The sequence below is a fragment of the Strix aluco genome, chromosome Z (assembly GCF_031877795.1).
Source record: "Strix aluco isolate bStrAlu1 chromosome Z, bStrAlu1.hap1, whole genome shotgun sequence".
Classification (NCBI taxonomy): domain Eukaryota; kingdom Metazoa; phylum Chordata; class Aves; order Strigiformes; family Strigidae; genus Strix; species Strix aluco.
This window is the reverse complement of record NC_133971.1, coordinates 37,487,862-37,515,348: the sequence shown is the minus strand read 5'-3', so window position 1 is coordinate 37,515,348 and position 27,487 is coordinate 37,487,862. Positions and strand designations below refer to the sequence as shown.

Below are 27,487 nucleotides of genomic sequence, written 5' to 3'. Positions count from 1 at the left end.
ACTTTCAGGCATTCAGATGTCATCATAATATTGTTCAATGTTGGTGCTTCTGCCTATGTTAATGTTGATGCATATATATTATATATATTGTTAGATTTCTGAATCTGACTCAAAGATACATTTGCACTGCTGATGCAAGAAATACATGAACAAAAAGCACAATTGAATAATTTGTGCAGCACTGTGTGAAAATTCAGTGTTTCATTAATGAGATAAGATAATGAGAAGGGAGAAACAGTTCAAAGTAATTATTTTTAATTAATTTCTTACACCTATTGCTACAGAGGAGAATGGAGATACTGCTCTCTTTGCACATGATATGTATAAATTGTTCATGTCCTACAGCATTAAATACTAGCATAATGCATCCTGACTGGACAAGTTGTAAGTAGTTATCTGCCAACAGAGAGCACACAAGTGGATGTATTATTCTCAATCTTAATTTCTCCTCTTGTTGACGTGATTTTCATTAAACAAGCTAATTCTGCTTTGTATTATTCAGTGGGGTTTTTTCAGAGTAGTTCTACTGACTGTATTTTTAAAATTAGTCAGACCACATGGCTGGCCATGTTCTGCTTTGGTCCTTCAGTTGCCAGCACACTGCTGCTATCCCATCTATATTGTAGGTAAAACGATGGTTAAGTTAGGCAGAAGAAAAGCTAAATATGTTTTCCCCTTTGCAGTTTTGTAAATCTGTGACAGTGTTAGACAGTCAGACATACCACATCTACTTATATACTACAGGGTTGTTGTGCTTTAGCCCTGGCCAGCAGCTGAGCCCCACACAGCCGCTTGCTCGGTCCCCCCCCAGTGGGATGGGGGAGTGAATTGGAAGGGTAAACATGAGAAAACTTGTGGATTGAGGTAAAGGCAGTTTAATAGGTAAAGCAAAAGCCGTGCATGCAAGCAAAGCAAAGCAAGGAATTCATTCACCACTTCCCATTGGCAGGCAGGTGTTCAGCAATCTCCAGGAAAGCAGGGCTCCATCACATGTAACAGTGACTTGGGAGGACAAATGCCATCACTCTGAATGTCCCCCTTCCCTCCTCCTTCCCCCAGCTTTTTATTACTGAGTACAACATCATATGGTCTGGAATATCCCTTTAGTCAGTTGGGGTCAGCTGTCCTGGCTGTGTCCCCTCACAACTTCTTGTGCAACCCCCAGACTACTCACTGGCAGGGCAGCATGAGAAACAGACAAGGCCTTGATGCTGTGTAAGCACTGCTCAGCAATATCCCTGTCTTGTCAACACTGTTTTCAGCACAAATCCAAAACAGAGCCCCATACTACCTACTATGAAGAAAATTAACTCTGTCCCAGCCAAAACCAGTACAGGAGCCAGAAGAGAAAAGCATATTCTTAGCAGTGTAGAATACTAGATGTGGATTGCTGGAAAACAAAACAGAGCTAGGGATTTGTACATGAATTTTATGCAGAAGAAAGCATATCCAGTCTTACACAGATGAGAGAATTTTGGGCACCACTTTGGTCTGCAGCTTGTGAAGGACTTGGATGAGTAAGCAACCAAATTATTGAAAGTCAAACCCAGAAGTACATTTGTAATATATATACTGACTAGCACCCTTCTCAGTAGTTCCCCATTTCCAATAATGCTTTCTCTGCATAAAAATTGTATTGGAAGAACACTTTATTGTATATATTGTTCATCATCTTCTCTTTAAACCTAAGAATTTCATTAAAACTGTGATTCTAGAACTGTGTATTGGGGCACCTCTGACTAAATATATTACAACTTCTGACAAATACTGTCATGTTTTTGTCTTAAGGAGGAGTAATTAAAGACTCTTGAGCTATAAGATGTATAGATGCCCTGAAGTAAGGTGTGAGCATAGGAATATTTGGCATACTGTGAGCATATAGCCCATTTAATTTCCCTAAAGCTATTCCTGTTTTGCCAGTCATGAGTTTGAACATTTAAGAGTTGGAGGGTGTGATACCCGGCATGGCATGTAGCACTCCAGGAATATCCTGGTTTCGAAATGGGTTTGTTTCCTAGATTAATGGGCTAGCAGTCTTACGGTTTAACATCAGGAGTAAAACTTGAAATACTTTTATTTTCTAGGTTAGAATGGGTTCTTTTCTGTGTCACTTCAGCTTGATATTTTTAATGAAGTCCTATTCAGTAAAAATCTATATCTAGAGTTAGGATTTTTGCAAATTTCACAATACATCAGGTTTTATGCTTGATCTTTTTATTCAGGGTTTTAGTATTTTCAGTTTTATACCATTTAAATCCCTGTTCTAGGTAAAAGGAAAGGAAATCAATGGGTATATGCAATAAATTTGTTGAAGTGTTTATTTCTAAAAGTTTCTCAGATGCAATATATAGATAGAAATGCTTATAATCAGCTTGGAAGAAAGTAAGCAAACTTGTTGACCGTACATTCCTGTAAATTGAAATGTCACTTGACAGTTTTGAAGTGGAATAAAAATGAAGCTTGTTTCTGGAGAGAGTGCTACAGGTGTTTAGTGTTTATAGGCTACTGGGTATTTTTGAGATGCTGAGTGCCCACTGCTAGCAGTTTGAGTGAAAGTGGGCAGTGCTGGAGCTATCCTCATCTTTTGAAAATGCCTGGGTGTTAATTCTCAGAAGAAAGGATCCCATACAACCCATTCTGGATGGTTCAGTTCCTTTATTGCTGGTTCTAGCTGCAGATCACCACTTTCCTTGCCACTTTGACTTTTTAGATTCAGCTGAGTGAGAAATGGTACTGATCTGCTCTTTGTGCTTTTGCCTATCTTATAGGACCTCTGAGTCATCACCCTCTCAGAAACCCTTCTCTCTTACAACAACTGAATTTTAAAAAAATGTAATGAAATACTCAGCAGAGACAACAGAAATAAATACAAAGAAGAAAGCTTTTTGGTAAAGGAGGTTTTCCATAAAAAGACATTGACTGCTGAGATGGTGTGTGTCAAATCAAATCTTCCATAGCCAGCCTGGACACAGGGTTGTTATGAGGAAAAGGATCTGGCAAAAGCTGGAGACAGGATCACAGTAGAGAAGTTAAACCTTGCCTGAAGTATCATCAGGAGCACATGTTTTGCACTGATCCTGAATTAATTCTGTTGACACTATATGGCTCATATCCTTATCACAGAATCACAGACATTCAGGTTGGAAAAGACCCTCGGGATCATCGAGTCCAACCATCAGCCCTACTCTACAAAGTTCTCCCCTACACCATATCCCCCAACATCTCATCTAAACGACCCTTAAACACATCCAGGGATGGTGACTCCACCACCTCCCTGGGCAGCCTATCCCACTGTCTGACCACTCTTTCTGTGAAATATTTTTTCCTAATGTCCAGTCTGAACCTCCCCTGTTGCAGTTTAAAGCCATTCCCTCTTGTTCTGTCACTAATTACCTGTGAGAAGAGACCAGCACCAACCTCTCTACAATGTCCTTTCAGGTAGTTGTAGAGAGTGATGAGGTCTCCCCTCAGCCTTCTCTTCCTCAAGCTAAACAGTCCCAGCTCCTTCAATCGCTCCTCATAGGATTTGTTCTCCAGGCCCTTCACCAGCTTCGTTGCCCTCCTCTGCACTCGCTCCAGCACCTCGATATCTCTCTCGTATTGAGGTGCCCAAAACTGGACACAATACTCCAGGTGTGGCCTCACCAGTGCAGAGTACAGGGGGACTATCACCTCCCTACTTCTGCTGGTCACACTATTTCTAATACAAGCCAGGATGCCGTTGGCTTTCTTGGCCACCTGGGCACACTGCCAGCTCATGTTCAGCTGCTTGTCAATTATCTTTCTTTATGGTTTTTTTTTTGCCCTGATAGCTAATACTCATGGTTAACATATCTTAAACTGTCTTTATGTTCACCTTATGATGTTTCTTAAAAAACTTATCTAATTCGTAAGATAAAAACTAATTTGTCTTGCAGATACTGACAAGCAGTGGTAACTGCTCATATTCCACCACTTTGTAACAGATAAATTGACCAAAATGATGGGGTTTGTATCTGTTCTTATATAGGTATTTGCAGTTTCTGGTTTTCAACCTGCAGTACCAAGTTTTTAATATGAATCCTGTGTCCATATTGTGTCTGTCTTTTGGGGCTTTAAGTGTTCTTTTTTTTTTTTAAATAAAATTTTGCATCTGCTTTTTGCAGGACCCAACTAGGATTCTAAACACGAATAGCAGCAGCAGCAGTAGTAACAGTTTTTCAAAGACTCAGAAGTTAACAAAGGAGCACAAGGAAAAAACTTCTAAAAACTCAAAAGAACATAAAAGTGCCTTCAAAGAACCTTCCAGGGAACACAACAAATTTTCCAAAGAATCCTCTAAGAAACCCAAAGAAAACAAACCACTAAAAGATGAAAAAGTAGTTCCCAAGATGGCCTTCAAGGAACCCAAACCCATGTCCAAGGAGCCAAAATCTGAAAACAACCCCATCCTTACCATAACAGGTGGGCAGCAGCAAGAAAAGAAGACCCCCACAAAAAGGCCCTCTGTTCTGGAGTCTGATGAACCTTGTGCAAAAAAAAGAAAGAAAAGTGGCTCGGATTCATTATTTAAAAGTATTTCTAGTGCCCCACCACTGATTCTTACTTGTTCAGCTGACAAAAGACAGACAAAGGATAGATCTCAACTCAAGGTGGGGAGAGTCAAAATTGAAAACGATGCACTGGAAAGGAAGACACCTACTCTGCCACCATTTGATGATATTGTAGATCCCAATGATTCTGACATGGAGGAAAACATATCCTCCAAATCTGAAGTAAGTGGTGTTTGATTTTGCTTCATACGTGTTGAGTATTCCCAGTTTGTGGGATTGTGCACCATATTTGTATTTTTCCTGTTCTCTTCTCCTGTCTGATGGCAGATTGTTCAAACTGAAGGATGTTGACTGCCAGCTGTTCAAACTTATGCATGTTGTAGTTGAATTGTGTTGCCTGTTCAAGTCTACTCAATTTATAAATCCGTCAACATTATGACAAATGAGCATATGGGAGAAGGCTATAAATAATATTGCTCTTTTGGTCTTGTTCGTTTGAATTTCATGCTGCTTGTGAGAGAAAATGAAATTGATTTTAAATGCGTGTATTTTACACCCTAATTTTCGTGTTCAGGTGTTAGAGAATTCAGTACATTCAAGAAAGGGTTGCAGTAAATCAGAGTGTTATTTGTTATTTTTCTGCTAAAAAGGACAGTTCTGTGAATGATGCCAGTTTTGTGGAGGAGGAGGAGTTCCTAGAATCCTTGCTTTCCTGAGGAGAATTTATCCAAAGTAACAGACTTATCCAAGAACAAAGAGTATTTCTATGGAAGTTTGCTTTCCTGAAAGTATTTGTCTACCATGTCTGCCCAAAAATATTTGTCTACCATGCCTGCTCATCTGTTTCAAGCATCATTTACTCCTGATGATTAGGATTTTAATCATTCTCCTAGCAGACTTTTCAAAAGCATCTTTTATAGAGAGATGAGTAGAGAAGGAAAGGGGTGGGTTCCTCTCTGGAACAGACAATAAATACCCTGCTGTGGGGAGGTGTCAACGTTAGGTGTTTACTTCATAGAAATTTGCAATGAGGGAGAAAGTAATTTATTTCTGAAGTGGCCTTTTAATGACTGGTCCCTTAGGGCATGCAAAGGCTGTAAAATTTAGCAGGTTTGGAATAGCTTTACAGGCTCTGCTTTACAGCATGGCACTGGTGATACTGTGTTTGGGGTGGCATTCTTGTTCTGGCTTAGAATGTATGAATTTGTCTTTGTCATGGTTTAACCCCAGCTGGCAATTAAGCACCAGGCAGCCACTCACTCACTCCTCACCCCTCCCAGTGGGATGGGAAGGAGAATTGAAAAAAAAGTAAAACTTATAGGTTGAGATAAGAACAGTTTAATAACTAAAATAGAACAAAATTTAGTAAAAACAACAATAAATAATAGTATTAATAATTGTATTGAAACTTACAAGAAAAGACAAGTGATGCACAATGCAATTGCTCACCGATGACTGATGCCCAAGGAGCGATCTGCCCCAGCTGGCTAACTCCCCCCAGTTTGTGTACGGAGCATGATGTCCTATGGTATGGAATATCCCTGTGGCTAGTTCGGGTCCTCTGTCATGGCCATGCTCCCTCCCAGCTTCTTGTGCACCTGCTTGCTGGCAGAGCATGGGAAACTGAAAGATCCTTACCTTAGGGTAAGTGCTACTTAGTTACAACTGAAACATCAGCGTGTCATTAACATTATTATCACACCGAATCCAAAACACTCTATCAGCTACTAGGCAGAAAATGAACTCTATCACAGCCAAAACCAAGACAGTCTTGAATCCTGAAAGTGTTCACACTTGTCAGCCTTGGTGTGAATTAAGTTTTAATGTCTTCAGAAGAAGCTGAATCTTCTATTTTAATTTATGTCAGTACCCTTAATACTCGCTACCTAACCTCAGTATAGACAGGTAATTAGCATAGATTCTGCTTTCAGATTTTCTGTTCATTCAAATAGGTGCCATGTAGTGGCACATTTACTGGCAACAGAAGTTTTCCATTTTTCTTCAAAAACAAAGAAATTGAGAGGAGCAACTGCAGCATGACTGAAATTTTACAAATCCAGGCACTACAGAGGTGTGTGCTGCATAGCAACCGCAGATAGCTGATGTGAAGGATGTGGATGGTGCTTAAAACCGATCCTTTTTAATTGTTGTCATGTGTTTCCCTCTTTGTTGTCTTGCAGCCTCTAACCCACTACCAATGGTATAATGGGTACACCCTTGTGTTTTTCATAGGATGACACAAATCCACTAGCACTTGTTCGTCATCCATCTGCAGCTGACCTGCAGGACCTAAGGAGTTCCTTAATGCTGTACTAAAGCAAAAAAGCAGATTCAGTGTTTTCTAGTTATGCAAGCCACTGTTACTGAGAGGGTAAACTACCGGAGTCTGCTCAAGGAGAAGCAGATCCTGCTGCTCTGGGCTCTGGTGTATTTTAACATTGACGTCCTGGATCAAGAAACAGATAGGTCTTCAGTGGGAGGGCCGGTGTGGTCCATATTTGTATGGGTGAAATGGATGTCTGCCACTTTGAGACTGTGCTCATTAATAAATCAGGCTGAGTATGGCTCCAGTCAGTGACTGGATACTATTTAGAAAGTCAACACTATACTTTTAGAAAAGGTATCTAGAAAACCCAGAAAAATTCCCTAAAATGCTTGTGGATTCACGTGATTGATAGTGCTGTGGGAGACAGAGCTGGGCAGCCTGGTTAATGAGTGTCTACAGAATTTCACAAAGAGTTGATCCTCCTGCATTTCATTAGTTTTAACGAGGGAGCCTAACAGAAGGTGACAGAAGGTGAGCAGTGTAATAGAGGTATTTATTGTCATAAATGTTGTAATAATTGTTGTAAAAAATAGTTTGAACTTTTTGTATGTGTTGATGGGTTTCTAACCTGTGGTGGTTTAGCCCCTGCCGGGGTCTGAGACCACGCGGCCGCTGCCCCTCCTCCACAAAGGGAGTGAAATACAAAGCCCCAAGACTGAAATAAGGAAAGGTTTAATACAACAATGCAATAGCAACACAACAAACAACAACAATAACAATAACAGTAATAGTGACAGCAATGAACAGAGCAAAATAGCTACCAAATACAGCAGTGAGAAGCACGATGCCACGAGTGCACCGTGCTCCCACGCCAGGAAAATGTGACCTGCCAGGATGTGACATCCGCATGGTATCTGAATAACCTGGCTAGAGCTCCCCCCCCACTGCTGGGGAAACTTAACCCTATCCTGGTTAAACCAGGACACTAACCATTTCAGGAAAAGGAGTGGAATTTTCAGCTAGACCTGTAAAGGGTATATCCTATAAATATAGTCATATAAAAAAAAAGTTAAACAATCCGATGTTGTATAGAGAGTAACAGAAGTGAAAATAGAATAATGCTTTTGCTATACAGGAACCATTATTTCAGGTCTTTTAATGCTTCATGATACTAACCAACATAGTTGCCTGAAGCTGGGGAGACACCTCTTCAGTGGCATGTTCTGACATAATCATATTCTATAAATTCAGTTAAATGTTATTTCTTACTCTGGTACAGTTATAGTGGTAGATAGAGTAGCATTGATGAACACAGAATGTATCAGTATTTAGGAGTATATTTGGTGGTAAAGTATTCAGGATTTATTCTCAAAGTGGCTTTAAAAAAGCAAAACCACAAAACCCAACTCAGCAAATTTGGGTTAGATATAACAAATCAGATTATAAATCAATACCTAAAAGAAAATTTTTAGGATACCCCAAAAAAATAACATTAACTTTGAGTCAGGTGCATTTTTGCTAGTTTTAAGTTGGATTTATGACATAGTGCAAACCTAATACTGTATGAAGTGTTGTAATGAAATTATGAATAAATTTGCTAAGAATTTTGTGAGGACAATATTTTCTTCATTCCATGGAGTAAGAGATATTCTCATTCTCAAACACCCACGTCCTGAAATGGTGACTTCCTTGGTATTAGCTCTTATGCATAACTATGCATATCAAGCATGATAAATATGTAATAAAGAGTGTAATGTAATAGAGCCATCTGTAATTGCACTGTAGCTAAGGTTGTATTTCTTCACCTAGAATTATTTTGGTCGTGCTTCTGTATTTTACATAGAGTTTGGTTTGTCATTAGGTGCACAAAAACAAGTAGTTTTTGTGCACATTTCTTTAAAAAAAAAAAAAAAAGGCAGAGAGTCTTCCCTTGGCAAATGTTCATTGCTTCTGAATTTTGCCCATTAACTCATTTCTTAATAATATGTGAGAAGCAAGTTAAGAAGTGGGACATCAGCACAGTGCTGACATTATTTCTGGAAATTTGTCCAGCAAGCCACATAGTAGAAGTAGATGAACTCGTACGGCTTTTATCAAATATATTCACCAGAATCTAGAACTTCCTGCAAAAGTAAGTTTCTTCCTATTGCTGGTCACACCAAAAACTGTTTTCAAAGCTATGGGTAGTCCATGATCAGTTCTCAATTGCGAAGGCTGGGTTTGGGTTTTTAAATTAAGGATAACATTCTGAGAAGTCCTCATGATAAAGGAAGATGACAAGTGTCATTAAACAGAGGTGCTGTTTCACTGGGTAGGTGCTACAGGAAGACAATGCTGCTGCTCCCCTAATTTCTTCAGATACAGCCTGAATCAGTGAATCAAGGTGTGGTGTAAACCTTTCAACTCATGAGCTTTAATTTCAGACAGAAAAGCAGCGTGTACTCAACCCTTCTCAGTATTGGTATCATGCTCTCCTAGTTGTGGGCATTCAGACTTGAAATACTGGCCTTCGCCTTTATGATGTGGAGGACGTAGAGGTTTAGCACCCTTTGAGGAAAGTGGCTTGTTTTTCTTGTGGTAGAGCATGTCTACCAATGGCTAATTCACCCTCTGAGATGTCCCTTAAAATTCAGGTTGAAGAAGGAAGCCAGCTTACCATGCTGCTGCTGCAGGGGCATTTCAGAAAGCCAGGCACTGTACTCTGATGCCCTGCTGTCAATTCCTGTTTTGAGCTCCAAATACTGTTATAAAATTACAGTGGGAAATAAAGCAAATCACATCCCTGCATAGTGATAAACTTTCTGCCCTTTTTTAATAGCCTTTCTGGACATGACTTAATAAGACCACATATGGTCATTTCTCTGTGGTCTACTTGGCATATGCTATAGTGTGGTGCACTGCTGTATTTATTTTAGCTCTATTTTTCTGTTGCCTTTGAGCTGGTGTCAAGTGAAATGTGTGTCTCCATTTCTTTTCATGCTGCTTTGTTCAGTATCACTTTTCAAATAACATCCATGATTTAAAGTGTGTTGGGCTTCAGCATTAGTGATAGACTTGATGTCCAAAAGAGTGCGGGTCTTTTTACAGTCATATGAGCTAGCAAAGCTATTTGGGAGCGACCTGTATATTCAGTTAGAAATTACACATAAAGGCTGAAGAATTATTTTACTGACTTTGGTACGAAGCATGTAAAGTAGGGTATGGAGTGAAAGCATGTCAGATTTATGATTTTATAGAGGCATAGGAATATTAGCAAAGTCCACTTGAAAACTCCAAACATTTTGCTTTTAAATTCAATGGCAGGATGTTTTAGTTAAAGAAAACTCCATTTGCTTCCTATGTGGGACAGTGCAACAACATGATTAAAAAAAAATGACTTGACATCCTTGATTTTGCTGCCTGTTGCATCATGAAATATGCTGATGTTGTCATAACATCTGTGTGAGCTGCAAACTGGTGTGTGAGATGGGAAAATACAGTTTTGGATCTGAGGGGTGGTTTCTATGGCCAGAGCTTCCCCTTCTGAGCTGTGGAGCCACTGCAGAAAGGATGCTCTGATACTTCTTGTTTGATTATTACCAGTTTGGCTGGGCTGGGTAGGGAGGAAAAGATGGTGTGTAGCACCAAGTGAAGCTGCTGCAGCAGAAAGGCACAAAGTAAATCAGGCAGATCATACATACATGTTTAGGTGTTAACAAATGTTCTCAGTGTATCTCTAGTAGCAGTGACCAGAATAAAAACTCTTAAAATCTGCTGTGCATGAAAGTGGTTTGTTGGTGGATTTATTAGAGAATGCATGTAGTTCTATTGGATTAATTTCTGCTCCTGGTGTGATTATTTTGTGTGTGATGTGTATTGTTTTTTCCCTTCCTGCCTGTATATGTCCCTGCAATTGTAGCACTGCCTTTAATAATAGTAGCAGCCTTTTGGACTGTTGAAGCCTATGGAAAGACAAACTGAGCAGAAATGCATGCTAGCAATTTGTGACAGCTCAGGGGTGAAGAGTTTCAGTTATTAAAAACAGAGTACTTTAGCTGGTCTTTTGCCTTTGGAAAAAGATGCCAACTACTTCTTAGGAAGTCCATTACAGAACAATGAAAATATAGTAGTCATCACATAGACTGTGGGTTTGTACTTAATTAACTACTTGCATATCTTAAAGCGGTCTGAAAGTTACAACATGAGTACCTTTTTAAAGTAATCTATAAAATGCCACTTTGGATCTGGCAGATGATCTATTGACTGTTACAAAACTGGAAGAATATTTTGAAACCCCCCATGGTCTTGTAAAACCTCCAGGCCCTTGTTAGCCGAAAAATCCTGCTTTCTGACAGGGCTGGGAGCCAGAATAAGATCCCTTTCAGATGGTATTTAAAGTTAGAAATAACAGTAGTGATAATAGAACTCTGTGTGGAATTTTCATGTAGTTACCCAGGGTAAAAAAAGGAAGCTAGATTCTAATTTTTTTGTGAAACTGTGACTCTGTTAAGATCTTTAATGACGCAGAAGAGGATTGGTACTGATTATACCCTTCATTGCAGGCTGGGCACCATGGGTTTGCAACCTGTTGTATTCTTAGAATCTTTACTCTTTGCTTGACATTTTAATGCATTGTTTCCTCATTTGGTTGCTTTTCGTCCAGGTGTGAATGGTGCTCTTAAAACCCTGCCAGCCACTCTTGTGGGATTGTTTGCCCATAGTACTCCTGTGTGGAGGAGGTAATTCAGTAGTCGCAAACAGGTGGGTGTTAGCAGGTCATGTAAATACTGTACAGTCCAAAGTGTTTCCTTCCAGATATGTGCTCAGAGAGAAATAGCGGCCTAAGATAATCAGACCTCCTTAGAGAAATGGTAGTAGCCACAAATATTCTCTGTGGCCATCAGCATCGACAGTAGTATGGCCCCATTCAGCTGCTATGCTAAGCCTACTTCTATTAGCTGTTACTATGAAGGAAAAGATACTTTGGCTTTGCTCACAAAAGCTTAGATGCATATTAGGCGAACCATTGCTGGATGAGGAAGCAGCAAGACTGACAGGTAGTGATTCCTCTGCAGTAGCAAGCTCAGATGTTAACCTGAGATAGTTTTGTTACCACCCTGTGTTAGGAAATCACTGGTTTACAAAAAGGTTAAGCATTTAGAAATAAAACAGTGGAGAGAAACTATGTAAATATGGTTAAATGTCCAGATTGCAAATGTAGTCTTGTGAGTCAGGAGATTTTGCATTCTTGAGGCAAAGTCATGGGTATTGAGTTGTTTTTTTCAATTTATGCAATGTCGTATTTTGACTACAGAAATAACATCATACATTATTAGGCTACTAGTTCAGACTTCAGTATTTTACTTTATTCACAAGTGTTGGCTACATCTGTTTCAGTGGGGACTACTCATGTGGATTAACTCAGTCATTTGATGCATAAATGCATTTTTGGATTGGGGCCTTATTTTCTATATTTCAGCCCTGGAAAATTCTATTCCCCTGCTAGCCTGCAGAAATTAAGGCTTCTAACTGGGTACATACAGTACCAATATTTTAATTATACTCTTTCTTCTGTGGCAAAAAGAGACTTTGTTCCTGGTCCAGTAAAGTCATGACAGTTTTGCAAGGCTGAGATGATTGCTGTCAAAATGCTGAAGATAGAATATTTTATTTTAATCATGATCAGATGAGATCTTTTTGATACAGATTTCATTGCTTTGAAGTTTCTATATCTACTTACATACATTATGTGGTGATCCAGAGAAATGGCTCCATAGAATTAAAAGAAAATCCAACACCTATTAGTTATCAGCTGAAATAGTTTAACAATGTCTATAATAGTTAGACCTATCCAAGTGTTTTATGCCCTTTTATTTTTATGTGGAACCATCAAGTTCACAGTTGTTTCCTTTGGCAAAAATGGCATGTTTTACTCATGTACTTTTGAAGGTTTTCTGCCAAACTCCCCATGAAATTACATTAGATAATTTTCATAATGCTTCCCATTCAGAAGCTTGTAATATAGTGATGACTGATGTGAATTCTCCAGGACACACCATAAACACACAATTTAATTTTTACATTTTAAAGACTGAGTAATCCCCTGAAGTTTAACTTTTATCAAGGCAGGATGAAGCCTGCTTGAACTCACTGCTACTCTGAGTGTATCATGTTATCATGCCTGTGTAGAATTAATGACAATTCACTGCCTGCTTATGAGGGTCTGCCATTCAGCTCTCCATGCTGTGGAGTGGGATTGTGCTGGGTGTTGGCGCTCGATGCCACACTGCAGGGGGATGCTGGGGGGCCCTTTTGGAATGGGCAAGAGATTCTCTGGATGAACATCATGGGCCTAGCCCAAACTCAAGGGTGATACTACCTGTGTGTCACTGTTCTTCCACTATTGAAATGTGCATGTAACCCTGGTACAAGGAATAAGTGAAAGCAGATGTAATCCAGCGGTGCTCCTTCTTGCTCTCTGTGTGGTTGCCTGTTCCCTCACAGCAAGTGTCCACTCCGTTGCAAAATCAAGGCATACCAGGCAGCAGTTACTGATTAGGGAAAGTCTCATGCCTCCAACTAACTTTAACAATAATTTGGGTGTTTGCTGAAGTGGTCCTACATCACCATAACAGCAATAGTGAAACTGTCATTCATTTAAACTTTAAGAAGTCAATGTGAATTTAACTCACTGTGTCATCATTCAGTAGTTCTGTCTTACTTGGCTTAGTCAATACTTCAGTACAGCTGATGTTTTTGTTAGAAAAAGATGTTGAGTAAAACATTCAGCTGTGTTGGTAGTAATTCCTATAAACCCCAACATTTTCTGTTAAAAGCCTCTAAGCAGGCTTGCATCTTCCCTTGAAAATAGAAATCCTTATGTGCCCAGCTGAAATGTGCAGTTTCTGCTTCCTCTGCCCTTCAGTACGTTAGTGGGGTTTCCAATCCTCCTTTCCAAGCAGCAATATCTCATGGCATGCATTTCCATTTGGGGCTGAAACTGAGTAGGTGCATATAGGTTTGGTGATCAGACTTTTTGTAACAAGACTGTGTGGCTCTGAAGGGACCAGGAAATCTGCTAATTAATGCTGACTTTATTGCATTGAAAACAATAATCCTTGCACACATGTGTAGCACAGCAAGACAGGGCTGCCTGATTCTAGCACATGTACGTAGGGTTTTTCAGATTATATTGAGACATGTTACCTGTTCTTGTCCTGGGTGTCTGAACCTCTGTGAGGAATTGCTTACTGTGCACTAACTGTACTGCAAGCCACCTGGCAAAGTGAAGGAAGTTGTTCTGTGTTGTAAGAATTAATGCTTCAGACAGCAGTTAGAAGGATAAATGGAGCTATTTGCACTTGTCTGAATCTGTTTAAATATCCACAAAATTTGTATGATGAGCTCAGAGTAACATCAGAGGAGAATGTTTAAAGGTGACTGGTAATATATATCCCATCACCAGCACAGCTGTGTTTTGTAGCTGAGGTTAAGAGGCAGCTCTACTGGTGCCCGAGTGAGAGATTACTTATGTATCCAGGGATAATGGATATCCAGGGGCAGCAGTGACTGGATTGGTGGCCTCAACATTTGTTACCCCCATCAGAAAGCCATTATAAAATGTATGCGTTTTAGTATCATTGTTGGTGAGCAGTTGCAATCAGGACAGAAGTCAATCAAATAACTTTGCTGCTTTGTGTGAGATCATTTTAGGTATTACCTAAGTAGTGGGAGGAGATTACATATGAATCAAACCTGTGTGTTTTTAATGATTCAAATTATCTACTGCAAAAGTATTATGGTTTAAACCGTGACAAGAAAAGAGTAGATGTGTGCTGTGAGAATTATAATTTCTTTAACTGCATGAATAATCTTTTTCCATTGCCCATGCTGTTTTAATGAAGTTTAGTTATTACACTGTAACTTTATTCTATAGATGAAAGGATGTGGTTTCAAGACAGTGCTTATTGTGTTGCATCTTCCACAAGGAGAGTAAAATATCATGAGTGGGCAGGAATATCAAGAAAAGAACCGTGGTCTGAATATTCTGGACAACAACAAAAGGAAAAAGCCACTCTTGGTGTTCTTGGTGACCTAAATTTGCATTGGCAGAAGACCATTAGGAGTAGATAAAATTTTGTTAGCTAAAGAAAACAGTTTGTAGATGTGATGGTTCAACTTGATTTATTTGTGCCATATGCAGCCTTTTTGATCCTTTGAATACCGTAAAACTCAGGATTGTTCAGGGTTGTAGTACATGAGATCTTAATTTAGCCAATATTTTAAATAATAATTTGCTGATATTTTTAATAACTTCAGTTACCTGTATCAATTACATTACAAATATATTACACATTATAACAGTTTGAGTGAAATGTAAATATAGACAAGTATTAGATATTCTTATTTTTTAAAGAAATTGTCTTTATTTTGTGTTAGTAACTTATTACACCTTATGAAACAGTTGCAAAACTCTTTCTACTAATGTAAAGCTGAGATCACACTATCAAAAACCAATTTTAAGTCTCCAAAGCAGGGACAAGGAGATTTAAATGAGTATTATTCTTTGTAGTAATTAGTAACAGTACATGTGTAGGCAAAGTTACAGCACACAGATGTGTCAGCCATAAATAGTAAAGTACCAGTAAGAAGACAGAAATCTGTTCTGTATTTTTTTTCTTAGAGAATCAGCATTGTGTAGATCTCTGTGTTTATAATATGCATGATATTTTGTGAAAACTACTAGACAAATACATGATAATATTATCATAGAGCAAGTGCTTAGGAACCATACTGACAGATGCCTCAGAAATAGCTATAGAGAAAAATGTGTGTAGAGCATACTGTTTCCAACCATGACATCTAAGAATCATTGTTCAGTCTACAGTATCACAAGATTGGCTAAAAATTATGACACTTTGAAAAATAGTTTGAGGGGCTTTATTTTGTTTCAGGGACTCAAGAATTTTTTAGGGTAAAACATAGCTTTTTGTATTTCTCTCTTTACAGCTTTTCACTGAAACTGGAATGTACAGAAATGAAAGCTGAGATTTTCACATAATCTATAGTCTATGGTGAAATTTTGGACAAATTTATTTTATTTTTTTGGACATGGGTTCAGAAGCCTATAGTCTACAATAGCAAAGACAGTGCACAGGGACTCTGCTGTCATTTTTCATATGTTTAGGTCTGTATTTACTTGATGTGTATGACCTTGACAAGATTTCTGCATAGTAAAAGTTTAGTGTAGGGTCATGCTGGGAGCACTCTACAGAGTTTGAGCTACGTAAGAAGGGAGAGGAACTACGGTGAATTTGCAAAGTCTGTGAATACTTGCTGAGAAGAACAGATCTCTAACGGTGTGGAAATGTACTGTAGTGCAGAATGACATCCATAAAAGAAGTTTTACATGTAGTGAGATGGTTCTCAAGCTGCTTCTTTGTTAATAGGAGTGCATGAATTTCTAACATCAGAACCTCAGATCTGGGAGAATTTAGGTGGACAACCTTCTTACTGCACAAAAAGTGACAGCAAACTGTCTGTTCCGTTTCCCAAACAGTTAACTGGGACTGCATCAACATCTGCCCTTCTCAGTGCTGATATGTAAAGTATGGGACAGGAGAGAAAACTGGGCCAGAGAAGAGAATTGGGAGGTGTTGGCTTCTGATACAGCAGCTGTCAGGGCTGGCCAGAACAGCTACCACCTATCTTCTACCATTGCTATTAGTCCCAGTAGAGCAGAAAATGTAGATTAGTTGAATGAAACTCTCACGCTGGCTTTAATACCTAGGTTGAATTTTTCAATTGAGAGTTAGACTTTCTTTCTAAAACACATTTTTCTCCTTTGCTGGCTTATGAGAGCTTTGTGTATAGAATATGTGAAGGTTCTCAAAAAGAAAGTTTAAAAATTGTATAGTAAACTCCCAGAAAATCAGTATCTGAGTATTGCTTGTCAGCTTAATTTGGCCTTTCCACACTTACAGAGTACAGAGGAACAGTCACCATTCTCTCATCACAGTGGCATCATTCATGCCACTGAACTTACAAGATAAGCAATATTCTTCAAACAAGTGGCTTATTTAGGGTGTCTTCATCTTCCATCAGTGGGCCCCGTTTTTGTAGTTTTTTTTTTTCCCTCCCATAATGCAGACTTTGGATAGAATATACAGCTGTTAACTTCCCCACATTGTGCTGTTCATACTGTATCAATTGTTCACAAATACTGATGTCTTTTCACACACTTCTGGGGAAATGTGGTCCAGTTAACATGGTTTTTAGAGCCAATTTTGAAAAGCCCAAGACTATACAACCCTGGATTTGCCAGCATTACCTACATATCCAGAACAGAGTTTTCGTCCTTTTTGCTTGGGATTATCCAACAAGAACTTCCATCAGTTTGTCCTCTGCCTCTTTCAGTTTATTAAGGACCATGTTCATACTCCCGTGACCATACATATTTTTAGTTTATTTATTTGTTATCTTGTAGGCATGAAATCCATGGAAACTGTAGTATTCAGCTGCTCTACATGAGAAAACATAATCCTCTCTCTTGTGCCTGCTTTACTGTGTGTCTTCCACTCTTACCGATAAGAGTTCTTCAAAACTATTCCTACAGGCAACAGCCTTTACTAGTGTTTCACCTTTCGACTGTATTGTGCAGTGTACTGCAAAAGAAGTTTTTATCCACATGTTTTAGCTCAGTCTCCTGTGCATGCGTCTTTTCTAAATCTTACAGTACCTTGAGTATTTCTGAATTTTTATGTTAACAGTGTCTCAAATTTATTTTTTATTTATACAGCCAAGATAAAATATGTACATAAATATAGAAGGAAAAGGATTTTCTTTCAAAACTAGATACATGTTTCAGTAGGACGCGCTCTAAAGAAATGTAAATCCTGCTTCATCCAGTGCCATTGTTGAGATGAAACAGTTGCAATGTTTGGCTTAAGGTCTTTTCTGGATAGTAATTGTTAAATGAAAGATGTGTTTCAGATTCACAGAATCACAGACTGGTTGAGGTTGGAAGGGACCTCTGATGGTCATCTGGTCCAATTCCCCTGCTTAACTAGGGCCACTTAAAGCTGGTTGCCTAGGACCATGTCTAGATTGTTTTTTAATATCTCTAAGGAGGGAGACTCCACAACTTCCATAGGCAACCTGTGCTAGTGCTCAATCACCCTTGCAGTACAAAAGTGTATCCTGATGTTCAGATAGAACCTCCTCTGTTGCAGTTTGTGCCCATTGCCTCTGGGCCTGTCACTGGGCACCACTGAAAAGAGCCTGGCTCCATCCTCTTTGCACCCTCCCTTCAGATATTTATATACATTAATAAGATACACAAGGACCTCCAGGTCTTTTTCTACCAAGCTGCTTTCCAGGTGGATAGCCCCCAGAATATGTTGGTGCATGGGACTGTTCTTCCCCAGGTACAGGACTTCACACTTCTTGTTGTTGGTCTTCATGACGTTCCTGTCGGCCTATTTCACCAGCCTGTCGAGGTCTCTCTGTGTGGCAGAATGACACTTTGGCATATCAGCCACTCCTCCAGTTTTGTCTAATCAGCAAACTTGCTGAGGGCACATTCTGCCCCATCAACCAGATGAAGATGTTAAACAGGACTGGACCCAGTATTGACCCCTGGGGTATACTGCTAGCTCCTGGCCTCCAAATAGACTTTGCACCACTGATCACCACCCTCTGGGCCTGACCGTTCAGCCAGTTTTCAATCTACAGCACTATCTGTTCATCTAGCCCATACATCAACAGCTTGTCTTTGAGGATCTTAAGGGAAACAGTGTCAAAGACCTTACTGAAGTCCAGGTAGACGATATCCACTGCTATCCCCTCATCTATCAGGCTAGTCATTTCATCACAGAAGTTGATATCAAGTTGCTCAGACATGACTTAACTCTTGGTGAAGCCATGCTGACTACTCCTGATGATTTTCTCATCCTTAAGTGCCTGGAAATAGTTTCTGGGATTAACTGCTTCATCACCTTCCCAGGGATTGAGGTGAGGCTGACCAGCCTGTAGTACCCAGGATCCTTCTTCCTGCTCTTCTTGAAGACAGGAGACATTTGCTTTCCTCTAATTTTCGGGACTTCTCCCAGTCACCATGATCAATCAAAGATTATTAAAATAATTAAGATAATTAAGATTACTAAGATTATCTGACAGCTCTCTCAGCACTCATGGGTGCATCCCATCAGGGCCCATGGACTTGCTCAGGTGGCAGCTACAGAGTTGACTTAATTAACAAATAACCTGATCTCCATCAGTGATATGGAATTTTTGTTTGAAATGACTATAAATAATTAAGGCAGCTAATTGGATCAATACCTTAGGTTACATTTGCTGCCAAATTACTGTCTCTGCTTCCTCTCAAAAATCAATAATCTGACATTTTCTGTCTAAATTTTATACCTCTTTAATCTTAAATTACTTCTCTAAATTGTTTAGTGCCTCAAATGTCATAGTTATGAATAAATATTTCCATTTCTATAAGAAAATAATTAATTCCACTTCCCATTCCATACCCCTCTTCTTCCATCTTCCCTGTGTGAGCTTGCAATCTGCAAGCTAACTTTTTTGAATGCTTAAAAAGGAACAGTTTTACCCTGCCTTGGAGGTTGGTTGGTGAAGATGTGGTGATACAGAATTTGGGCAGGGTGCAGGCAGCTCAGTTCAGGATTATGGTATCACGGACACCCAAACAGTGTCTCCCCTTGGCAGCAACAGAATTGGACACTTGGTGAATGAGGTGGGGTTGTTCTGTCCTTTGGATTACAGATGAGTTGGATTAGTTTTACTAAAAACAGGCAGTGGTTAGTGACAGGGTGCTTAAGAGGCAGTAGAATTTTTAAGTACAGGAATCCTGTGTAATAGAAGAAGGTTTGTCCTAGGGGGAGCATGTTGCTCCTCCCTGAGAAGCTAACTTCAGACAAAGTGGAAATGGAAGTAATACTCAGCTATATGCATTTTTAAGTGGATAGACTTTTTCAGTACATATGGCACAGGGAAACACAAATCTTTAGACTTGTGTAAAAATAGGAAGTATGTAGACTGATATGAAATGGAATATTACTACAGCACTTAAATTTTATTTCAGGAAACAAAATATAAGCGTCCCTTAACGATTCAGGGGAAGGCAAGAAAAGCTATTGTCACCCACATACAGATGTTTTGCTTTTTTTAATGTAAATAAGGAGCTTGAAATGATGGGGTTTATTTTTAGAAGAAGTTATATGAATCCAGATAATGAAGAAATATTATAGAAACATCTCTATTATATCCTGTGTCATGAACAGGTGAGTTTCCCTGAAAATTGTTTGCAGCTCAGGAGTGAATTGTTGTACTACTTGTAAAAACAGGCAGGAGTTTGGAAGTGACAAAGCCAAGTGATTTAGAGCTGGTGAAAAAGGTGCCTTTTCAGGAAAAACTTGAGCCAAATAAAAGTCCCTTTTCTTACTGAACCATTTCAGAGCACAGAATCCCTCAACCAGGCCTAATAAAGAAGCGAGTGTCTCCTGTGCATTGGTGTGAGAGCACTAAAACGAAATAGACTGTCTAAGAATGCAATAAATCATATTGGGTCCTTGCACTAATGAACAGTTTGAGCCTGAACTCTCATTAGCTTGACTGCAGGAAGAGAAAACTAGTAAAACAGGAAAAGGCCATATGAGAGAAGCTCTTTGCTGGTACTGTCTTAAGCTTTTATTGTTGAAGGACACCCTTTAGCTAATTTCAGACCCATAAAAAAAAAAAAAATCTGTTTGATTAGTAACCAGTGGATAAAAGGAGAAAGCCCAAGTGAATAAAGCCATAAATACCTAAGCCCTTGGGATAACAGCCTGTAAAACTGTCAAAAAGCATTGCTTAAGTGACAAAAGATGGTAACTAGAAGCATCAGTGCTGTCGGCACTAATCCATATTCATATATGGAAGGCATATTTTTAGTTCCTTCTAAAAAGGCAAGTCTTTTCTGTTAATAACGTTCATTCTTATGTTAAAAGCAGCTGTTTCCTCTGGGTCAAAGTCAAAAAAGTTAGGTTTAATTTCAGTTTCATTAACAATTGTAACATTTATGCTAATCTGTATTTCTTGGAATAAATTTTCAGACAGGGCTGTTTAAGGAAATAATTGTTTCAAGAGGCATTAAGAACCCTTTTTAAAGAGTATGGGTGATCATTTGTGTTTCACTGGGACTTTCTGTGGTCTGGCTTCTCAAAGTGATCTTGCTAAAGGAGAGAAAAATTTTTACCAGAAAGGTATTATAACAACTTCATATTTGTTCATATCCATTTCTTCTTTGTGATCCTGTCTCAATTAGTTAATGCTGGGAGAAAATTTTGGCATGGAGGAATTTCACTGGTGTTTGCATGCCTTATAATGTGAATAAGACCAGGCCTTTTCACTCTCTTTATTTCCAGTAAACTCGTTCAAAAAGAAAGTAGTGAAGTTTCAATAGTGACCACACCTGTGTGATTTTTTTTCCTGCAGTTTTAGCACTTCTTCAAGTATTTTAAACTGAATATGATAGTCTTTTGATGTTTGTTACTTTTTTAAAGGAGTGGATTTTGCGTAAGTTAATGTTCATGTTGAAATTAATAAAGGAAAAATACAGTTAATGGAAATCTGGAAACCAGTTGTCAGCCAGTAATTTTGCTGCAAAAAGCAGAAAGTGATAGATAAACCAGATGTTTAAGAGTAACCTGAAGCTGGAAGACTGAAATTAGTTTCCAGAAGGGTGATGTCTTTAAAGTTTGCAGGGACTGTTGATCTTCATCAGTGAAGTCTGTTTCACATGATCATAATTAAGTTACAGCTAAAAATCCTGTATGGTTTTGCAGGAGTTCAGACAGTAAAAAACAAAACAAAACAAAAACGAACCCCCCCCCCAAAAAAAACCAAAAAAGGATTTTTTTTAGAATTACTTCATTTTTGGAGCAGTGTCTTCCAGAAAGGTCTGCTGCAGTGGACTGTGTACGAATCTCAGAAATGGGTTGTGTTGTTGGTTGGGTTGTGTTTTCTTGCACAGGGTTGATTCACCTGTATACAAAAGCTGTATATACCCATACAGGCAGGTCCAGAGTTTGTATTTTGACTCTGAGAACAGGAGCTGGTGTTGATTTGAGGAGAGCAGATGTTAGTGGTGTTTTCCTCAAGCATTCTGTTGCCCAAATAGGCATCTCTCATTGTGAGAAAAGGCGGTAAAAGGCTGTAAAGCTGCCTGCTCATTATGAAAAGCAACAATACATTGATTTATGGAGAAAAAGCAACTGCTAGGCTTAGGAAGCCTGTGTGCATGAAAACTGAGTTTTACAGTGACTGGATATTACTACTGTTATTTTTGAGAACAATTTAGTTCCAATTTAACCACGAGGGATATTGTACAAGTAAGGAGAGTCAGAAAACTTTCTCAGTAATTTTATAGAATTTTAGAGAGAAATATATACAATTTAAACAATAGTGGAAAAACAATGTCTAGAACTCTGTTAAATAATGTAAACTGATTTAAACAACTCTGTTCTAAAAACCTTGTTGTATAGCCTTCCAAACAAGGTGTTGGGAACTTCTTGTTAGGATATTGGCTTTAGTAAAGAACTAGACATGATATAGTGATACAGAGAAATGATTACTTGTTTTGAGACTTATTTACTTATTATAGCAAACTGCTTAGCAACTTATTTACTTACTTATAGCAAGTTATAGTATTACTTACAGTATTTTTGAATATTGGTAATAATCCTGCTTGCCCAGACTGTTCTGTGGAATTTTACCAAGGACTACTGTGTCCATCAAAACAAAGCAGTTCACTGTGAAAATCTACCAAGAACTGCAGTGTTCAGCGAAATATCGTGTTTTTGTCCTTGGGGAACAGATGTGCTCTAACTAGTTGGGTCTTGGTAATGAGTAAAGATAGCCATATACGGATGGTAGAAGTTTCATTGGTTCCCTTAAATAAGACAGGATGAGTAAACTGGCTGAAAAACATTTTTGTTGTTCAAGAATTTGGCCAAGAGAATCTGCGCATGCTCCGAGGAAAAAACAAGGTGAGGAGGACTGTGAGCCTTCCTCCCAAAGACCCCTGAAGACACCCCCCAGGAGGCAATGCGCAGGTGCAAAGAGAACATAAACTGCTGACACCAGCCTCTAGAGCTAACCCAGACTCACTTATGTATATGGATATTTGTGTTGTAATCCAATGAATATGTATATTCAGACTCTATAAGTTTTTGGTAAAATGTGCTGTTGGGGTGCAAGCATTGTGGAGAAATCCCCTTGCACCCTGGTGCCAGAGTAAAACATACCTGCTGTGTAACTCTGAGTTGTAGAGTCTTTTTCCACGAATCAGTAGTAGTGTGTACATATGTTGAGTGCATAGCAATTTCCACAGTAATTGCCTCACTGACACACAAAATAAAGATCTTTGAGTATTATTCTGTTCTGTAGGGTTTTTTCCTTGACAGCATGCCTTAGGCAGTAACAAACAGTAAGAATTTTAGGCAAAAATGTTTCTTGCAATGTTGTTTATTTTCTTTTTTTTTTTCCCTTTTAAGTCTGAACAGCCCAGTCCTGCCAGTTCCAGCTCCAGTTCCAGTTCCAGTTTTACACCATCTCAAAACAGCAGACAACAAGGTACCAACAAAGGAAAAGAAATTGAAAGGAACCTGTGAAATAAAGGGGCCAATAAAAACAGAACTGATGACATCTCATTACCACTTTTCTGCTGCCTTTCATAGCCTGAACTGGCCACAGTTTTGCTTTAGATACTTCCTCCTCGGGTCGTTTGAGATGTGGCTGTAAGGACAAAATAAAAGGGGAGAAAATGTGTATCTGAGAAAAGATTGTGAAGGGTATTTGTTTGGAGCACTAAATACATGCCAGTCACTTAACAAATCCTAAACTCAAAAGAGCTTCTGTTCCTGAGGTTGTCCTTTTGCAGGGTCAGGTAGCATGGCACCTGACTCTGTGAAGCCCTGCTCAGGAAGGTGTGGTTTCCCGTGGGAAGTATGAAGAATGTGTGTATGTGGACTCTTTCAAAGGGCTGTCATCTTCCCATACCATTAGGATGTTTTAAAAGCATAATATTTACGTTAGATGAATGGCAGGGGAGGATGATGGTTAGACTTAAAATTTACTTTAAGTTTGCATTTTTATTTTCTGGCTAATTATCATGGTTTATTTGGAACTCAGTAAAGAAATGCATTTTCTTCCCAGAGAACATGCCAAATATTTACAGGTTTTCTCTAAATAAGTTGAGATTCATTCTACATGATCTATTGAACTACTTTGTATTCCTCAATCGTAGACTTGATTTAAGGTTATGGAAATACATTAGTGCCTCCGCAGTTTGTTTTTAAACAGATCTACACATGATGCATATCTGTCCTACTGCCTTTGTAGGTGACAGGTACTGATTTTCTAATGTGTTCTGGCAGCATTACTCCAGGGGAAAGAAAGCAAGAACTGAAGTGAACTGTGGTTGATGACTGGCTTCAGGCATTTGATTTTTACCTAAGGCAAAACAGAACCCGTTCTTGCTGAAACCCCGTTAGTGGTGTGAACTGTCCATTACAAGCTAAAAGACTTAGATATCCATTCCTGGATCTGTTATGTTGAGCAAAAACCTATTGACTCAGTATTTTCTTCTGAGCAGACTGGATCCGTTCATCTCTTTTGGATCATATATGAGACATACCACAGTCTGTTTTTCAGTTTTTTGTACCTTCTCAAGAATAGACGGGAGATTTTCCTCTGATGTGCCAACTCTGAAGTGCAAGTGTTACATAGTCTCCTCTTCTTGCCGCGGTAAATAGTGATTACTGCTTCTTTCTGGGAGTTCCAGTTAACTAAATGCGTTCATTGTCCAGGCCATGCATTTGTGTACCAAAGGAATGGAGCACCAGGCGTATAGTGGCATGTTCACACTGTATGTTGTGCTGTGGTCAGAGCCCATGCTTTTTTCCCTAACTAGAAGTTACTTGCCAGGGCCATTGCTCTTTTTCTGTTGTGTTCAAACTCCGGTGCTCACTCAAGTGTCAGAAAACCACAGTGTGAACTTTTTTTCACCTCTTTTTGCACAAGCAGTGGGCTAACCTAAGGTTCTTCAAGTTCTTCTGACCTTGGGGCTTACTCTGATATTTCTGTTTCCTTACCAAGAGTGCTTGCTCTTGGGCAGCTCCTAGTTTTCAGTTTCTCCTTAACTATTCTGAACTTTTAGGACATAACAACTTCTCAAACCCTTAAAAAGGCTGTCATGGAATTTTAAATTGTTAGCAAGGAGTTTAAGATTAACAGTGACATCTCTATTAGTGCTAGAAACAAAAGACCTAAAAATTAATGCTTTGCTGATTGTTAGGAAAATCTGCTGAAAAAGTTAGCTAGCTGGGTACGATATGCCTGTTCAGAGTCTCATTAAGGGAAAATTTGTCTGAATGACAGGTTGTTCAGTGCCAACAGGGCTGACAGTGATGGATGTGGTTTTTTTCAAGGAAGAGGAATAAACCTGTTGGCAACTTGAGACAGGGCTGTCTGATTGTCCCAGAACACAGCAAGGGAGTATGAGGGGATAAAATGTCCCTCTGCTATACTTGGAAAAAGAACATAGGCAAGAATAATGAGTTAGCTTAAGCCTGGGAGAGCAGGCTGTGTAGGGATCATGAGGAATGTGTGCTAGTTTTCTTTCTGCTTCCATTTAAAAATAAAATAAAGGACTGATGTTTTGCATGACTTGCAAGCATAACTACCAATTGCCATGTTGTGGAGTTACCTGCTGGTGTTTTGTGCAAGATCAGCTATTCATATGTCATACTAAATTTAATTACAAAATTAGGTTATTTTACCTTTCCTTCCACTGACCTTTCCCTCTGCTCTTTCATCAAGAGTATGATGATGCTTTCCTTTCACCTGTCCTTCACCAAGTCTTTTCTACCATTTTCTTCCTGCTGTATGTTGTAGAGAGGAGACAGATGTGTTCTGAGAAGCTGACTTTAGCCTGTGGACTGAAGTGAGATTCATCTGCTCTCAGTGCAAAGACAACCGTGTTCAGTAGGACTTTGATGGTGTATGTTAGTGTCTTCTCCCAGTAAGGTGTAAGGAAACTAGCCTTTCTAGGCTAAGCCTAGCCTTTGGAAATATACCTGTGTTCTACTGTTTTATCTCACTTGAAACATGGAATCCTTCTTTGTGTATTTATAATTTCTCTTTTCTAGCCCTTTACCTCAATTAATTTAGCTCCCTATGCTATGTGTCTCATTCACCCACCTCGACAGTCAAGCCAGCTAATAAAAACATTTTCCAAAAGATGAAAATGGGCAAATTCTTCATTTATCCCTGTGCTGATGCTGCTGACAGTGCCCTCTCTCTACCCTTTTAAAGGGAATATGTTTATTACTGCTCCTATTAAAAGCCGAGGAAGGAGTCCTTTCCCTCCTTCAGGGGTCAGATGATTAGATATTCAGACTACAAATTACCATTTGCAAATAGCATAGTGTTGTCTACCTGAGACCCAAACAGGAACAGAAAATGGAGCACTGATCATATGCTTCTGCAGATCAGCAGTGGTTGTGTGGACAAGATGCGCTTCTGCACAGCTCCTTGTCGCCTGTACAAGTGTCTGGTCTACCAGGAATTTGCCCATCAGCACCATCTGTGCTTCTTCCCAGCCAACCTTAGGGTGTAAAAACAGAGAAGAGAAACCATTGATCTGAACCTGCCCATACTGCAACAACTTACAGAAGTTCCAGTGCAACCATAGTGGTAAATCATTCTCAACACTGCCTTTGAGGTGACTTGCACAAAACTAGCCATAATGCCTGTGACCTGAGCCTTGCTAGGTCTGGAATAATCCATAAAGCTGTTCCTCCCATGAAGGGAACACCCTCTTCTCCTCTGACAGTGATCAGGAATGACACTCCTTGACTGTGTTTCCCAATTAGCAGATGGAGAGTTGCAAGCTTCATGTCCATTTGAAGAACACTTTGGGGCTGACTTTGTTCACATTAGTACTTTTGTGTTTCCTGGGCTGAAGGAATTACAGAACCCCAATAGTAAATGTTCCTGCAGCCATCACTGTTGCTTTTACTTGCTGCTTGGTGTTAGGCTGTACTTCAGAGTTAAATGCCCTGTGGCATCAGTCTTGCTTTCTTCCCTCTTCTAAGCTGCTTTTGCCCATTCTTATTTCAAGCAGCTGTAGTTTTACATTTCCCAGATACGATAAACATATTCCTCTCTTTTTTCTGTAACTGTCTTTTACAGCAAAATAAATTGAGTAAAATAAACCCAAAATCCCAAACTGAGTTTAATGCAGTTTTTTATGAGCAAGTCAAGCTTTGTACCTTCTGTTAATTCAGGAAAAGAGATAGTGTAGTGATGCTTGGGATTGATGCACTTTTTACATATCAACATTGGCAAAGTGCTTACTTGACCTGAAATTGACCCTGAAATAAAGGGAGCAGCTAAAGCTAAATATATAAAAAACAAGAAGACAAAAGACTGTCTTGACCAGTACAAGTTAGTCAGAGTTTGTTAGACTCTGCTTCTCAATATATGGATTAACCTAACAAATGTACTATTACTAATCAGTATGCCCCTGTAGACCTTTACTTGCATGTAGCTTCTTCTGAGGAAGCAAAACATGCTAAAACCCATCAGTGCAAAATTATCTTGATGCTAATAATAACAATACAGTAATTGTCAATTTCTCCTG

The 27,487-nt window shown here is 39.1% G+C and overlaps 1 protein-coding gene across 1 annotated transcript in view; it reads left to right on the top strand.

Moving 5' to 3' along the window:
- MLLT3 (MLLT3 super elongation complex subunit) overlaps positions 1-27,487 on the top strand; it is a 142,562-nt gene that overhangs the window by 99,961 nt on the left and 15,114 nt on the right. The window contains exons 6-7 of the mRNA XM_074812114.1: positions 4,146-4,754; positions 23,337-23,415. Of these exons, the coding sequence (XP_074668215.1) occupies positions 4,146-4,754; positions 23,337-23,415 (688 nt within the window). The remainder of the gene's footprint in view (positions 1-4,145; positions 4,755-23,336; positions 23,416-27,487) is intronic.